The 17,024-nt window shown below is 38.4% G+C and overlaps 1 protein-coding gene across 1 annotated transcript in view; it reads right to left on the minus strand.

Moving 5' to 3' along the window:
- The window catches only part of LOC136856779 (phospholipase DDHD1), a 252,026-nt gene that overhangs the window by 119,854 nt on the left and 115,148 nt on the right, over nt 1-17,024 (minus strand). The window contains exon 4 of the mRNA XM_067134884.2: nt 1,488-1,629. Within this exon, the coding sequence (XP_066990985.1) occupies nt 1,488-1,629 (142 nt within the window). The remainder of the gene's footprint in view (nt 1-1,487; nt 1,630-17,024) is intronic.

Here is a 17,024-nt window from a genome sequence, read left to right on the forward strand (position 1 = left end):
GTCTCTATGTTTTAGGAACTTATAGGAAACCTGGGCTACACCCATAAATGCAGAAGAAGGGTGATTGAAATTAAGTGAAATAGTGTTTTAGGTCAATTAGGTGAACTCACTGTAGGCGTTAGGGAATTACTGGAGAGACGGAAAGAACTTCAAAAATCTTCTAAATGTAAATCTTTCTGATGAAGTTTTGAACAGAACTCCAGTGTCAATAAGCAGCAAGAAGAGATAAAATTCAATTGAAATAGTGACATTTCGTGAGAAGGCAGGATGAAATCAAATTCATAGAGAAATACGATCAGCATAGGATTTGGGTAAGGTACCTTCTGACTGGTTGAAAGAAGATATTGTACCAATCTACAAGCAAGGGAACATGAAGGATTGCAACATATGTCAAAGTATTTCTTTGATTAGTAGGCAAGCAAGGATTCAGACCACAGAGAGATTTCCAGTATACATCAAGTAACTGAGAGGAACAGTTCGTAGATCTTGAGAAGGTGATGGCTATACTGATGGATTATGGAATCATGGGTAGAATATTACTGGCAATCACAAACACTACATTGACAATCAGTCTGCAGTGAGAATTGAAGGTAGAATGAGTTCTTGATTCACAGTAGTAACCGAGGTTACTTAAGGCTGTAATGGAGCTTGAAAGCAAATTTGCATGATACGAAAATTATGCATTCCAAAGACTGAAGTGACCTCATCTGGGAATCTAAGATAACTGAAAACTAGAACAGGTGGATCATTTCAACTCCTTAGAACGTACATTTTCCTGTGATGATAATACAGTTAGTAAATCAAAACAAGGTACAGAAGGGATAACAAGGCAAATGTAGTCAGCTTGCAGTTGTGGTCAACAGTACACCCTTTTACCACTGTTTTCAAACCTACTTATGCAAGAGTGATAGGTGTACTCAGGATCGTGTTCAAAATCTGCAGGTAAGAGACATGAAAGTAGCAAAACTACTGCTGATACAGTCAAGAGGGAACAGTGGCAGAGAGAAAGGATAAGTTAGGAATGAATTTGATGGATGAAGTTGTACATATGAACCAGTTTTGGTAGTGGGTCATGTGAGTTAGGTTACCTAGGAGAATAATAAACTCAGCCAGGGAGCATAGGAGAGGCAGAGGGAGGGAGAGACGATGATGGTTAGACTTAGGTTTTATTGATTTAAAGGCAAAGGGTGTAGAACAACAAGAGGCCACAGAATTAAATGCAAACAGAGGGTTGTGGAGGTACATAGTTCACTCACAAAGGCTGGCAGACTGAATGTTAAAAAGCACGAAAATCTATAACGGATTACCACCTCAGCATATTAAACAAATAAACTCTCAGGTAAGAAAGCTAACAGGAACTATATGTATATATAGTATGTACAAGCAAATATAAGCCAAGAAATATGCACAGTCAATATGTTTGTGATCATTTTTATATATAGTATTTTGGCCTATAATTTTCTCATACTGATGATTTTCCAACTTACGTGGATGTGTTGCGGATAATACGTCCTGTATCCATCTTCTGCCCAATGCCATGAATTACAAATACCAGGTGCGTGATATCAACAGGTCGATCAGTCTGTGTGGCTTGTTCTTTATATCCACGGTATAAGCGGTATCCAGTAGCTGTAAAAAAAAATACCAATCAAGCTGCTTCTTTATAGGAATAGTAACATTACAGTGACTATTTAGGTCTTGCATCTGTGACCAATTGGAGTACAAGAATATATCAGGTATTTCAAACAATCACAGTTGCCTAAAGCCATAATTTTATCATTTTCATTTTATTGCACCTACGTGCACTTGTTATGTAAATTCTTCAGAACAGTGCATTTTAACATCTTTAAAGCTTCTTTGAGTTATCTTCAATAATAAATTTAACCACACAGATCACAATCAACCACACGTAAAACTGGTATTCTGATGAAGCCGACAGTTGGCATATTGGGAGGCTGTGACCCACAGAGTTTAAATGGGAAAATAAAACAATATGTTTCTGTGCTGAAAGTTTTGCTTTCTGAATAGGTTAAGGCCTAACAAACAAATAGAAATAATAGAATAAATAACATACATACATATATACTGTACCCTTCAAAATTGGTAAAAGAAGGAATATTTTAATATCTCAGTGTGTTAAAATATTAGTTCATCAGCCAGGGTGTAAATATTTCCAGTTCAGCATCACCGTGAGGCGAGCAGCTTGGAACCGGAATTTCCAAGGTGAGAGAGGAGAGCTGGAAATTTTTTATACGCCCGATAGCCAGCTGTATGCCACGTGACCGGCGGGGGAGATTTCCAAACCCAGTCGATCGATAATGTCAAGGTCGTCCTACGTCTAACTGTACCACCAATAAAATGATAACACCCGCTTGAGTACAAGCTATGGACCAATCAGAAACGATTACGGCAACACACCCTCATCTCAAGACAATTATAATGTGGTGTTTCCCAAAGAAACTGCTCATTCTTCTGTTCATTCTTGTCTTAGCCTGTGTCAAATTCTGACTGCTTCTTGGACTTGCTGCTACTTGGAAAATCTGCCGACACTAAATTAACAGACCTCCCTGGATTCGATTATTTGGCAGTTCAGATTATTTTAGAAGTTGATCTACGAATTTAGAAGACCATTGGAGAAGATACGTATTAATTCATAACATTTCTCATCGCGTGTGTGTTCTGGACACATTTTAAGACTTGTTTGTTAGTTTCAGCTTATTCTATTCCGGGAAACAGAAGAGGAAGACTCTGTGGAGCTCGGGATAATTTCAAGATGCCAGCACACCAGCCAAAGGTAGTCCATTATTACTCCATGTTCGTCCTCGCAGCTGCTATGATGTTTTAAAATGTGAGGCGACTTCGGACATGGAGGGGACGGAGTTCGATGGTGGGTGACCTGTCCCATGTCTAAGGTCATCGGTCAAAATCCAGCTTCAACATTCACTTAACTACCATATTAATTAAAATTAAATCTGTAAATCTATGTACATAAAATGTAGACATTACTCTTCCTTATTCATTTGCATAGATTTCTGTTACTGTAGCAGTAGTTAGATATTTCATTTCTTCTTTCCTTGGTGTAAGGTAGTTTGATATTGTGTGTGAGTGTGTATTGGACTCTATTAGATAGTCAGTGCAGTGTGGATGTCTTCGAAATGTATTCTGACTGTCCCAATTCAGTAGTACAGGAGTATATTAAAAATAATAGACCTCTCCGATAATTATGAATTAATTTGAAATTAAATAATAATTTATTTAAAGTCATGTGGGACAGAATATTAGTATGTTTCTTTATGTCAAATTTTCCTCATTGATATTGCGATATTTGGACAGATTTCAAACGTGTTAGAGTCATCAGAAAATTTTACCAAGCTTTAGCATACGTGGAAATGTGACCACGCACGATTAATAATAATAATAATAATAATAATAATAATAATAATAATAATTTTTTTTGCTAGGGGCTTTACGTCACACCGACACAGATAGGTCTTATGGCGACGATGGGATTGAAAGGCCTAGGAGTTGGAAGGAAGCGGCCGTGGCCTTAATTAAGGTACAGCCCCAGCATTTGCCTGGTGTGAAAATGGGAAACCACGGAAAACCATTTTCAGGGCTGCCGATAGTGGGATTCGAACCTACTATCTCCCGGATGCAAGCTCACAGCCGCGCGCCTCTACACGCACGGCCAACTCGCCCGGTAATAATAATTTAACTTCACCTCGTGCTAAAAGATAAGATAAGGTCACGAGTGTAAATATTGTTTGCTCTTATATGACATTAATGTGTGCTCTAATTAAGCAGATGCAAGCCTGGAATACGGCCAAATCCTGACGGATCATTTACTGCATTTTTCTACGTTTTCTGCGTTTATTGCATTTATTGAGTTTACTGTATCTGTTACAGTTGTTATACTTGTAATATTTGTGGACTTAGGAGGAATGGATCAATTACTAGGTGTTTGATTTACGGATCCATTAGTTGAGTCTAATGAGAAGAGAATATGTTGCTGAACATAATTTTTTCAACTGGAGCACGTGTTAATTGATAGTCATGATATTAGGAGGATAATAATAATAATGTTGCAACTCATGAACCATAGACGCGAATATTTATTTTAACCTGCGATAAGGGCGTGCTATATGATATTTTCGGATGATATCTATCTCTAACATTCTCTTGAACATTGTTGTTGAATTTAATTTTATTATTGAAGTGATAATCCTGACATCATCACATTCCAATTCATCGCAATGGTATTTCTTTAGCCGATACCGTCATCTGAAATCTTCCATGATTTAGATTAAAATTTAAAAATAATAATCAAGGACTAATATTCGTTGTAAATATTATATAATATTCCCGTGTACCCTAGTGTGAGTGTGGTGTGTCTGATTTACCAATATTTTGCGAATTGTGATATTTTCCTTGACGACATTTGACTTTATCTCTTACCAACTGCGCGTGTTCTGATCGATTTTTCATGATTTTGTGTCGATTATATCTTACGGAGATGTGAATCTTTAGTAAATTTTATTTCAAAATAAGATAGAATAGGGCTTGATGTATCAGAAAAAGTGAATAAGCAAGGGTCATGTCCATGGATGGAGCTCACGAAGTTAATTATTGTAACCCTTAAATTGCTAAGAATTTTCAACGTAGGTGATATTAATGAAAGACGCTGCGTCCAATTAATGTAAATTTTAGGAAGAATCTTAAGATGATAATTGTAAAAATATTCTGATTAATGAATTTAAGATTAAAAAATACTGTGAAAAGAACTTCGACAGGGGAATTTTATTTTGATATTTTTCATTAATGAGAGAAAGAATTAATCCTATTATTGTCGATTATTGAGTCGAAGAAATATTTTTTTAATTTTTAAAATAATCTGATTTAATCAGAGAAGGCCTTCTCATAAAATTTAATCTATTATTAATTTATTTCAGTCAATGTAGGCTAATATTTATCTATATAATTACAGATATTCATATTCGTTGATTTTGGGGAAGATATTCCGAATTTTCAAAGAAACCGGCTGAGAAGAAACCAAAAATATAATACAAGATGTTGTTAAAATTTGAGTTTTTGTGAAGAGTGCTAGTTTAATAAATGTTAAAACCTTACTTTAGTGTTTATTTTTATTGTTGCTAGTCCTTAAGCTAATCCAGCCCTTAAAAATTTTGCATAGCCAGAAAACGAACAGTCTGCGACTGAGACTTTCATTCTCCGGCTGAGTAGCCAGGTAAGAAGGGGGCAATACATAATCATTATAGACTGTTATGCCTTTCAGCGTTCAGTCTGCAAGCCTCTGTGAATTTACTAAACGTCGCCACAATCCTCGATTTGCAACTAGTGTTGTGGCCTCATTTAGTTCTATACCTCTTATCTTTAAATCATTAGAAACCCAGTCTAACCATCGTCGTCTTGGTCTACCTCTACTTCTCCAACCCTCCATAACAGAGTCCATTATTCTCCTAGGTAAACTATCCTCCTTCATTCGCCTCACATGACCCCACCACCAAAGCCGGTTTATGCGTACAGCTTCATCCATCGAGTTCATTCCTAAATTAGCCTTTATCTCCTCATTCCGAGTACCCTCCTGCCATTGTTCCCACCTGTTTGTACAAGCAATCATTCTCGCTACTTTCATGTCTGTTACTACTAACTTATGAATAAGATACCTTGAGTCCACCCAGCTTTCGCTCCCGTAAAGCAAAGTTGGTCTGAAAACAGACCGATGTAAAGATAGTTTCGTCTGGGAGCTCACTTCCTTCTTACAGAATACTGTTGATCGCAACTGCGAGCTCACTGCATTAGCTTTACTGCACCTTCATTCAAGCTCACTATATTACCATCCTGGGAGAACACACATCCTAAATACTAGAAATTATCTACCTGTTCCAGCTTTGTATCACCAATCTGACATTCAATTCTCTTCTATTTCTTACCTACTAACATCAAATTAGTCTTCGAAAGGCTAATTATCATAGCATACTCATTGCACCTATTTTCAAGTTCCAAGATATTAGACTGCAGGCTTTCAGCACAATCTGCCATTAAGACCAAGTTGTCAGCATAAGCCAGACTGCTTATTACATTTCCACCAAACTGAATCCCTCCCTGCCATTTTATACCATTCAGCACATGATCCATGTAAACTACGAACAGCAAAGGTGAAAGATTACAGCCTTGTCTAACCCCTGTAAGTATCCTGAACCAAGAACTCATTCTACCATCAATTCTCACTGAAGCCCAATTGTCAACATAAATACCTTTGATCGATTTTAATAATCTACCTTTAATTCCATAGTCCCCCAGTATGGCGAACATCTTTTCCCTCGGTACCCTGTCATACGCTTTCTCTAGATCTACGAAACACAACTGCCTATTCCTCTCGTAGCATTTTTCAATAATTACCTGGCGCATACTGAAAATCTGATCCTGACAGCTCTCAGTGGTCTGAAACCGCATTGGTTTTCATCCAACTTCTTCTCAACCGCTGATCTCGCCCTCCCTTCCAAGATGCCAGTGGATACTTTGTCTGGTATACTGATCAATGAAATACCTCGATAGTTGTTGTAATCCTTCCTGTTCCCTTGCTTATAGATAGGTGCAATTACTGCTTTTGTCCAATCTGAAGGTACCTTACCAACACTCCATGCTAATTTTACTACTCTATGAAGCCATTTCATCCCAGCCTTCCCACTATACTTCACCATTTCAGGTCTAATTTCATCTATTCCTGCTGCTTTATGACAATGGAGTTTATTTACCATCCTTTCCATTTCTTCAAGCGTAATTTCACCAACATCATTTTCCTCCTCCCTATGAGCTTGGCTGTTCGCAACACCACCAGGATGATTTCCTTTTACATTGAGAAGATGTTCAAAATATTCCCTCCACCTCTCCAGTGATTCCCTGGGATCTATTATGAGTTTTCCTGAATTACTCAAAACACTGTTCATTTCCTTTTTCCCTCCCTTCCTAAGATTCTTTATTACTGTCCAGAAAGGTTTCCCTGCTGCTTGACCTAGCCTTTCCAGGTTATAACCAAAATCTTCCCACGACTTCTTTTTGGATTCAACAACTATTTGTTTCGCTCTGTTTCTTTCATCTACGTACAAATCCCTGTCTGCCTTGGCCCTTGTTTGAAGCCATTTCTGATAAGCCTTCTTTTTACTTTTACACGCTGCTCTCACTTCATCATTCCACCAAGATGTTCGTCTTTTCTCATCTTTACACACAGTTGTTCCTAGGCATTCCCTTGCTGTTTCTACTACAGCATCCCTGTATGCCACCCATTCACTTTCTATATCCTGAACCTGCTTACTGTCAACTGTTCAAAACTTCGTACTAATCATATCCATGTACTTCTGTCTAATTTCCTCGCCCTGGAGATTTTCTACCCTTATTCGCTTGCAGACAGATTTCACTTTCTCTACCCTAGGCCTAGAGATACTTAGTTCACTACAGATCAGATAGTGGTCTGTATCATCGAAAAATCCCCGGAAAACTTGTACATTCCTAACAGATTTCCTGAATTCGAAGGCGGTTAAGATATAGACTATTATGGATCTGGTACCCCTAGCTTTCCATGTGTAGCGGTGAATAGCCTTATAATTGAAGAATGTATTCGTAACAGCTAAACCCGTACTAGCACAGAATTCCAGCAAATGCTTCCCATTCCCATGAGCTTCCATATCTTCCCCACATTTACCAATCACCCTTTTGTATCCTTCAGTACTATTTCCAACTCTCACGTTGAAATTGCCCATTAGCACTATTCTATCCTTGCTGTTGACCCTGACCACGATGTCACTCAATGCTTCATAAAACTTGTCAACTTCATCCTCATCTGCACCCTTACATGGTGAATACACAGAGACAATTCTAGTCCTAATTCCTCCAACTGACAAATCTACCCATATTATTCGCTCATTTACGTGCCTAACAGAAACTATGTTATGTGCAATAGTATTCCTGATAAAGAGCCCTACCCCAGACTCTGCCCTTCCCTTTCTAACACCCGTCAAGTACACTTTATAATCTCCTATCCCTTCCTCGTTATCTCCCCTTACCTGAATATCACTTACTCCTAGCACATCCACATGCATCCTCTTTGCTGACTCAGCCAGTTCTACTTTCTTTCTTCCATAAGCCCCATTAATATTGATAGCTCCCCATTTCGTTCGCCGTTTCCAAGGAGTCCCTCGCCTATCAAATGGGAGTAGGACTCCGTTACTCCCATAGGTCCAAGGTTTGCTTAAAATGTTCTGAGCTCGGTAAATTCATGAAGCAGGATGCTACCCTACTAGCACATAGTCCAAGTGAGGATATCTCCTTTAACGGGTTATGGACGACCGGTGAATTGTATAGTCCTAGCTGCCTGAGCACAAGGAGGGCCATGACTCAGAATATGTCCGAGATGCCCACTCCCATTCCATAGCAACTGGTATCCCGACTCTCAGGACCACTTATTAGGCCACTCAGTCATTGCCCATGGTTCACGAACTAGGACGTGACTACAGTAACGCACACCATGAACCATTTAGAATAAATAAACAAATAAATAAATACAGAAGATTTAATACAATATGTAAAAGGAGATGAGAATCTAATAGTGATGGGGAGACTGAAATGCAGTGGTAGGCCAAGGAAAAGAAGGTAATGCCATAGGAGAATTCGGAGTGGGACAAAGGAATGAAAGAGGAATTCGACTGGTTGAATCCTGCACTGATTATAATTTATTCCTTGCTAATACTTGATTCAAACACCACGAACGATGGCTGTACACGTGGACAAGACCTGGAGACACAGGAAGGTATCAAATAGACTTCATTATGATTAGGCAGAGATTCAGAAACCAGGTGTTGGATTGCAAGATGTTCGAGGAGCAGACATGGAAAGACCACAACTTGGTGGTCATAAAATGTCATCTAAAGTTGAAGAAATTGAAGAAATGAAGGAATGCAAGAAGATAGATCTACATAAGTGCAAGGAAAAGAGTGTGAGGGATTGTTTCAAGGAACATGTTGCAAAAGGACTAAATGAAAAGGCTGAACATAACACAATAAATGAAAAGTGGACAGATGTGAAGAATGAGATCAGTAGGGCTGCTGAGGAAAGGAAGAAAGTAAGATCAAGAAAGAATCAGTGGAAAACTCGGGAGATATTAGAGGTGATTGAAGAATGGCAAAAATACAAGAATGCAAAAAATGAGGAGGGTGGAAAAGAATAAAGGCGATTAAAGAATGAAGTAAGAAGATAGCCCAATTGGTTATTTCACTCACACATTCATACACCACAATGCCAACAATCAGTATGGACGGTTCCTTGTTCCCTGAATTATTTATTGTACTGCAGGAGGTTCTCTAGTTAAAAAAGAAATGTTTAAAGCAGATATCATTGTCACTGCCATAAAATCAAGAGAAATGGAAAAACAGAAATGAAAATATGGTTCAGAGAAGCCGTTTTTCCATTCTCTGAAGGCAACTATGCCCTGCTTTTTGATTCGTGGACCATATACAGTGATACAACTTGTCTTGGAACCAAGCTCGATAGCTGCAGTCACTGAAGTGCGGCCAGTATCCAGTATTCAGGAGATAGTGGGTTTGAGCCCCACTATCGACAGCCCTGAAGATGGTTTTCTGTAGTTTCCCATTTTCGCACTAGACAAATGCCGGGGATGTATCTTAAGTAAAGCCATGGCCACTTCCTTCTCACTCCTAGCCCTTTCCTGTCCCATCGTCGCCATAAGACCTATCTGTGTTGATGCTATGTAAAGCAACTTGTAAAAAAAATTTGTCTGGACGACATTTCTAATTGAACTGCTTCTGATTCCTCCAGGTACCACGGGCATAATTCAACCGTTAGACAATTTCTTCTTCTGGCAGTGGAAAGCTTTTTACCATCAATAAACAGATATTCTAACTTCTCGTAATGATGTTCAAGTTGAAGTTCGCCACAAAAACACAATCCCTAAACTGCAGTTCTTAATGCATTTTTAATTTTCATCTTTACAATTTCAAAATATGATAAAATATTCATGGTTTGCAACAAATTATACTAGAGAGTGACCTTCCGATTTCATAGTTCCCACTAAATATTTTTGGAGAAGAAGAAAGAAACGTGTGACAATGAAGTTGTGCTTGGTGAATAAAAGACTTGGGTTTTCATCATGCAATTTATACCAGTCATTTCTGTCATACATCTGTGAGTTGACTGGCAAGTGAGTGAAGCAATACAGCTTTAGAGCGGGTCAAGAGACTGCATGCATGTACGCCATGCCACACCACACCTCCGAGCTGGCTCAGGGATGTCCAGCTCTGCAACTTGTCATGATTGCGTACCAGGATTCCAGATATGATTTTGGAGACTTGCAATTAAATCTGGAGGCCGATTCTCTGCATGCTCTCCTCTAATAGTACAACAATTATTGTGTAAAAAAAAAAAAAAAAATCAGGGTAGGTTTCAACCTGTCTTACCTGTTATTATTGTTAGGAGGAATGAAGAAGGAGAAGTGCAAGGATGTTGAAGGTTGTATGTTTGTAGGAAACCTTTGGAGAAAGGATAACTATGTGTATGAATATTATGGGATCAGAAGGAAAAGCACTTCTAGGGAAAGAAGACAAGGCAGAAAGATGGCAGAAACATATTAAACAATTGTATCAAAGGAAAGAAGTAGGAAGATTCTGGAAGAAGAAATTGTTGATGCTGATTAAATGGGAGACCTAATTTTGAGGTTAAAATTCAACAAAGCTTTGAGATACCTAAATAGGAACAAGGAACCTGGAATTGATGACATCCCCTCAGAATTACTGACCACCTCAGGAGAAACCAGCATGGAGAGGTTATTCCGTTAGTGTGTAAGATGTATGATACAGAAGAAGTGCCATCCAATATTAGACAGACTGTTGTTATACCTATTCCCAAGAAATCAGATGCTGAAAAGTGTGCACACTACCACACCATTCGTTTAGTATCTCACGCTTGCAAAATTTTAACATGTACTATTTACAGAAGAATGGAAAGACAAGTTGAAGCTGGGTTGGAAGAAGATAAGTTTGACTTCAGAAGAAATATAATATTAATAATAATAATGTTATTGTTTTTACGTCTCACTAACTACTTTTGATGGTTTTCAGGGATGCCAAAATGCCAGAATTTGGTTCTGAAGGAGTTGGCATTGTTGGATGCGCTTGAGAACGGTTGGCTGTTGAGAGAGCTCTTGCATTATTGTAGTGATAAAGTAGTGAAAACCTATTGAAATAGCTAAATTTTGTGTATATCTGATTCATTTAGTGCTGTTTATATAGTGGTGTTTAGTGCTTGTTGGTAGAAATTGGGAGTACGGTAGTGATATGTATTTAAATTTTGTAACAAGTAATTCAGTTGGTCTTCAGTAAATTACGTTTTCTAGGTTAAGTAGGCTAGCTAGGTGTACCTTGTTTCGAATTTAGGTTTAGGAAATACTTTAGGTAATAATATTAACTTTAAAAATATTTGTAAATATCTGTAGGTTCGTTGGTTATACTTACAAAGGCAGATTATCATAAGGAATAGTACCGTAACTTCTGCAGCAACTTCTCCGGTATTTCGTATAGATATCCGTTCAAACTATCGCGAAGGTAATAATTTACTACATTAAAAACACGATACGCCTGTAAACTTCCATTTAAAAAGAAGTTAAAGAGATGACACGGTATAGTATAGTTAACAGTCGTTGTATTGTTATTGATTATTGTCGCTCCTCATATTGAAATATTGCATTGTTGGCTACAGTCGTGAACAAAGGGTGTAGTGTAGTCAAGTAAATATAAATAAAAATCAGTTGACCTTGTATTCCATTCATTTGTACTTCTGAGTAGGTAGTTAAAGTATCCGTAATTTATATTTCGCTCCCTCGATCTTTCAGTATTTATGAGCGGTTAGCTAATAATAATAAAGTTCATATATCCCAGTAATTGCAGTTCAAGTCCCTGGAGTAGTAGTAGTTTTGATAAAAATATTTGAGAAATTACTGTAGACAACCTCGTATTTTTCAGTAGGCCTAATTAAGGACACTTTTATTCTCCGTCCCGTGGAGTAGGGAAAATAATAGTAATCCACCAGCTGTAATAATCACATAACCACATTTCAGTAGAATTGTAGTGAAGATAAGGTATAATATATTAGTACCGTATCTTGCCAGTTATATTCGTGTTTTTCTTCGTGTACGGAAATCCTTTCGATACTTAAGCATTTAACCAAACGCAGTGTAGTGTAGTGTAGATACATTGTAGTATAGATACAGTACGGTACATTTAGATAGTGCCGTATCCTGCCTGCTATATTCGTGTGTTATTTTTCGTGTGTATCTATTAGACCGTAATACTAATAATAATTTGTCTAAGCGTTTAGCTTCGTTGGTAATCTTTAAGTACAGTAGTTCTTGCAAATTTCATTTCTGTTGTGCTTAGTTTAGTGACATACGGTTCGGTACCGGTATCGTAATTAGGATACGTCTGAAAGTAGTTTAAAATTACTGTAGTGTACTGTACAGTAGTATACGAGTAATATCCTATTAGAATTTAGTGTGATTATTTTATTATTGTAAAATATTTGTGTAGTACTGGTGTAGTAGAGGTATACGTAGAAACTCTTACTAAAATACTGTTGTTGTAATTAGAATAGGCTTAAATGCAGTTTGGAATTGTGTAGTTCTTGTGTAGGCTATTACTTTCAATATTCAGTAATTAACAGCAGTTTTATCCTGTCAGGGGCTGTAGGATAAAAAAAAAATAGAGCACGACTAAGTAATATTGTAGTGTAGTCGTATATTAATTATCTTATTGTTGTGTACTATCCCAGACAATATATCCCTCCGTTCATTTATTTTTTGCAAATAAGTTATTTTATTTTTAATTTCATTTTTTCCCCGTAAAGAATGGCTAAGGAGCGCGAGTGTACTTACTGTGGGTGTAGCGAGGCATTGAGGGGTATGAGGGAGGAGTTGGAAAGTTTGAGGGAGATAATTAGGATTCTCACAGAAGACAGGAAGGAAGATAGGACTCCCTCAAACAATGTACAGGTTACAGTAGGTGTACAAGAGGGAGGGGAAGGAAAGGGAGGAGTTATAGAAGACAGGTGGTCTAATGTTCTAAGGGGAAGGAGATTGCAGGCTAAGGGCTCTATTCAGGATCAGAATTCAGGACAGGTGTCTGTGCGAAATCAGTACGAGTCACTCCAGGTAGAACAACAGAGGGAAGATGAGGGACAGGGAACTGTTGGTGAGATGTGTGGAAGTAGGAGGAAGGGAAAAGGTAGGAAAGGAAAACGTAGAGTAGAGGATAGGAAAAGACAGGTGGAACAGGGTCATGGGAAGGAGAAAAGGGAGGAGGAAGTAGCTTCTGCAGCTATCAGGAAAGATAGGGCTGACCAGGAGGGGAGGGGATCAAATGAGGTGGGTAGGGTTGAGGCTCTGGTCATGGGGGATTCCATCGTTAGACATGTGGGGAAAGTGTGTGGAGGAAAGGGTACCAGGGTAGAGTGTTATCCAGGAATTAGGTTGAGGCAGATGTTGAGGAAAGTAGAAGAGAGGGAGGAGGGGAAGGAGAAGGTGGTAGTGTTTCACGTTGGTATCAACAACGTAAGGCAAGCTGATATAAGTATCAACATAGTTGGAGATGTGTGGGATCTGGTAAATGCAGCACGGGTGAAGTTTAAGAAAGCGGAGATTGTTATTAGTGGAATACTGTGTAGAAGGGATACTGACTGGAGGGTGATTGGGGATTTAAATGAGACTATGGAGTGGGTATGTGGGAAACTGGGAGTGAAATTTCTAGATCCTAATGGGTGGGTAGGAGATAGGGATCTGCGCTCAGATGGCCTTCATTTACACCGCAGTGGTACGTATAAGTTAGGAAATTTGTTTGGAAGGGTAATAGGGAGGTACATTAAGGGAAACGGGATAGCCTAGGAAGCGGTGATAAGGGAACAGGGAACTGGAAATCAAGTAGGGATGACATAAAATTGTTAGTGTTGAACTGTAGAAGTATTGTAAGGAAAGGAATAGAATTAAGTAATTTAATAGATTTATATTTACCAGATATTGTAATAGGAGTTGAATCATGGCTGAGAAATGATATAATGGATGCAGAAATTTTCTCACGGCACTGGAGTGTGTATCGTAGAGATAGGATAGGAATGGTGGGAGGGGGAGTGTTCATTCTGGTGAAAGAAGAATTTGTAAGCTACGAAAAAGTTAAAGATGAGACACATGAAATTCTAGGTGTAAGGCTCATTTCTAAAGATAATAGGCAACTTGATATATTTGGAGTGTACAGATCGGGAAAGGGTAGCACTGACGCGGATTCGGAATTATTTGATAGGATAGTCAGCTATGTGGGAAACGACATGGAAAGAAATGTGATTGTAGTGGGAGATCTGAATTTGCCAGATGTCAATTGGGAAGGAAATGCGAATGACAGGAAGCATGACCAACAAATGGCAAATAAGTTAATATGGGAAGGACAGCTGATTTAGAAAGTGATGGAACCAACCAGAGGGAAAAATATCCTGGATGTCGTGCTGATAAAACCAGATGAGCTCTATAGGGAAACTGAAGTAATAGATGGTATTAGTGATCATGAAGCTGTTTTTGTGGTAGTTAAAAATAAATGTGATAGAAAGGAAGGTCTTAAAAGTAGGACTGTTAGGCAGTACCATATGGCTGATAAAGCAGGCATGAGGCAGTTTCTAAAAAGTAATTATGATCGGTGGAAAACGGTAAATAAAAATGTAAACAGACTGGGATGGGTTTAAAGAAATTGTTGAGGAATGCGAAAACAGGTTTGTACCATTAAGGGTGGTAAGGAATGGTAAAGACCCACCTTATTATAATAGAGAAATAAAGAGACTAAGAAGGAGGTGCAGACTGGAAAGAAATAGAGTTAGAAATGGCTGTGGAAGTAAGGAGAAATTGAAGGAAATTACTAGAAAATTGAATCTAGCAAAGAAGGCAGCTAAGGATCATGATGGCAAGCATAATTGGCAGTCATACGAATTTTAGTGAAAATGGAAGGGTATGTATAGGTATTTTAAGGCAGAAACAGGTTCCAAGAAGGACATTCCAGGAATAATTAATGAACAAGGGGAGTGTGTATGTGAGGATCTTCAAAAGGCAGAAGTATTCAGTCAGCAGTATGTAAAGATTGTTGGTTACAAGGAAAATGTCGAGATAGAAGAGGAGACTAAGGCCAAAGAAGTAATAAAATTTACATATGATAACAATGACATTTACAATAAGATACAAAAGTTGAAAACTAGAAAAGCGGCTGGAATTGATCAGATTTCTGGGGATATACTAAAGACAATGGGTTGGGATATAGTACCATATCTGAAGTACTTATTTGATTATTGTTTGGTCGGAGGAGTTATACCAGATGAATGGAGAGTTGCTATAGTAGCCCCTGTGTATAAAGGAAAGGGTGATAGACATAAAGCTGAAAATTACAGGCCAGTAAGTTTGACATGCATTGTATGTAAGCTTTGGGAAGGCATTCTTTCTGATTATATTAGACATGTTAGGATTGTAGACTTGTAGGATTCCAGCAAGATAAAGCAGATATCTTGGATTCTGGAGGTCAAATGGACTGTATCGCGATTGACCTGTCTAAAGCATTTGATAGGGTGGATCATGGGAGACTACTGGCAAAAATGAGTGCAATTGGACTAGACAAAAGAGTGACTGAATGGGTTGCTATATTTCTAGAAAATAGATCTCAGAGAATTAGGGTAGGTGAAGCTTTATCTGACCCTGTAATAATTAAGAGGGGAATTCCTCAAGGCAGTATTATCGGACCTTTATGTTTTCTTATATATATAAATGATATGAGTAAAGGAGTGGAATCGGAGGTAAGGCTTTTTGCGGATGATGTTATTCTCTATAGAGTGATAAATAAGTTACAAGATTGTGAGCAACTGCAGCGTGACCTCGAAAATGTTGTGAGATGGACAGCAGGCAATGGTATGATGATAAACGGGGTTAAAAGTCAGGTTGTGAGTTTCACAAATAGGAAAAGTCCTCTCAGTTTTAATTACTGCGTTGATGGGGTGAAAGTTCCTTTTGGGGATCATTGTAAGTATCTAGGTGTTAATATAAGGAAAAATCTCCATTGGGGTAATCACATAAATGGGATTGTAAATAAAGGGTACAGATCTCTGCACATGGTTATGAGGGTGTTTAGGGGTTGTAGTAAGGATGTAAAGGAGAGGGCATATAAGCCTCTGGTAAGACCCCAACTAGAGTATGGTTCCAGTGTATGGGACCCTCACCAGGATTACCTGATTCAAGAACTGGAAAAAATCCAAAGAAAAGCAGCTCGATTTGTTCTGGGTGATTTCCGACAAAAGAGTAGCGTTACAAAAATGTTGCAATGTTTGGGTTGGGAAGAATTGAGAGAAAGAAGAAGAGCTGCTCGACTAAGTGGTATGTTCCGAGCTGTCAGCGGAGAGTTGGCGTGGAATGACATTAGTAGACGAATAAGTTTGAATGGCGTTTATAAAAGTAGGAAAGATCACAATATGAAGATAAAGTTGGAAATCAAGAGGACAAACTGGGGCAAATATTCATTTATAGGAAGAGGAGTTAGGGATTGGAATAACTTACCAAGGGAGACGTTCAATGAATTTCCAATTTCTTTGAAATCATTTAGGAAAAGGCTAGGAAAGCAACAGATAGGGAATCTGCCACCTGGGCGACTGCCCTAAATGCAGATCAGTATTGATTGATTGATTGATTCTTTCATGTGTCAGTAAATGTACCAACACAAGGCTGATGTATTTGAGCACCTTGAAATACCACTGGACTGAGCCAGGATCAAACCTGCCAAGTTGGGGTCAGAAGGCCAGCGCCTCAACTGTCTGAGCCACTCAGTCCGGCAGAAGAAATGTAGGAACACGTGATGTAATCCTGACTTTAGATTTGATCTTAGAGGATCAAATTAAGAAAGACAAGCCTACGTACATGGCATTCATAGATC

This window comes from Anabrus simplex, chromosome 1 (genome assembly GCF_040414725.1).
Source record: "Anabrus simplex isolate iqAnaSimp1 chromosome 1, ASM4041472v1, whole genome shotgun sequence".
NCBI classification, from domain to species: Eukaryota; Metazoa; Arthropoda; class Insecta; order Orthoptera; family Tettigoniidae; genus Anabrus; species Anabrus simplex.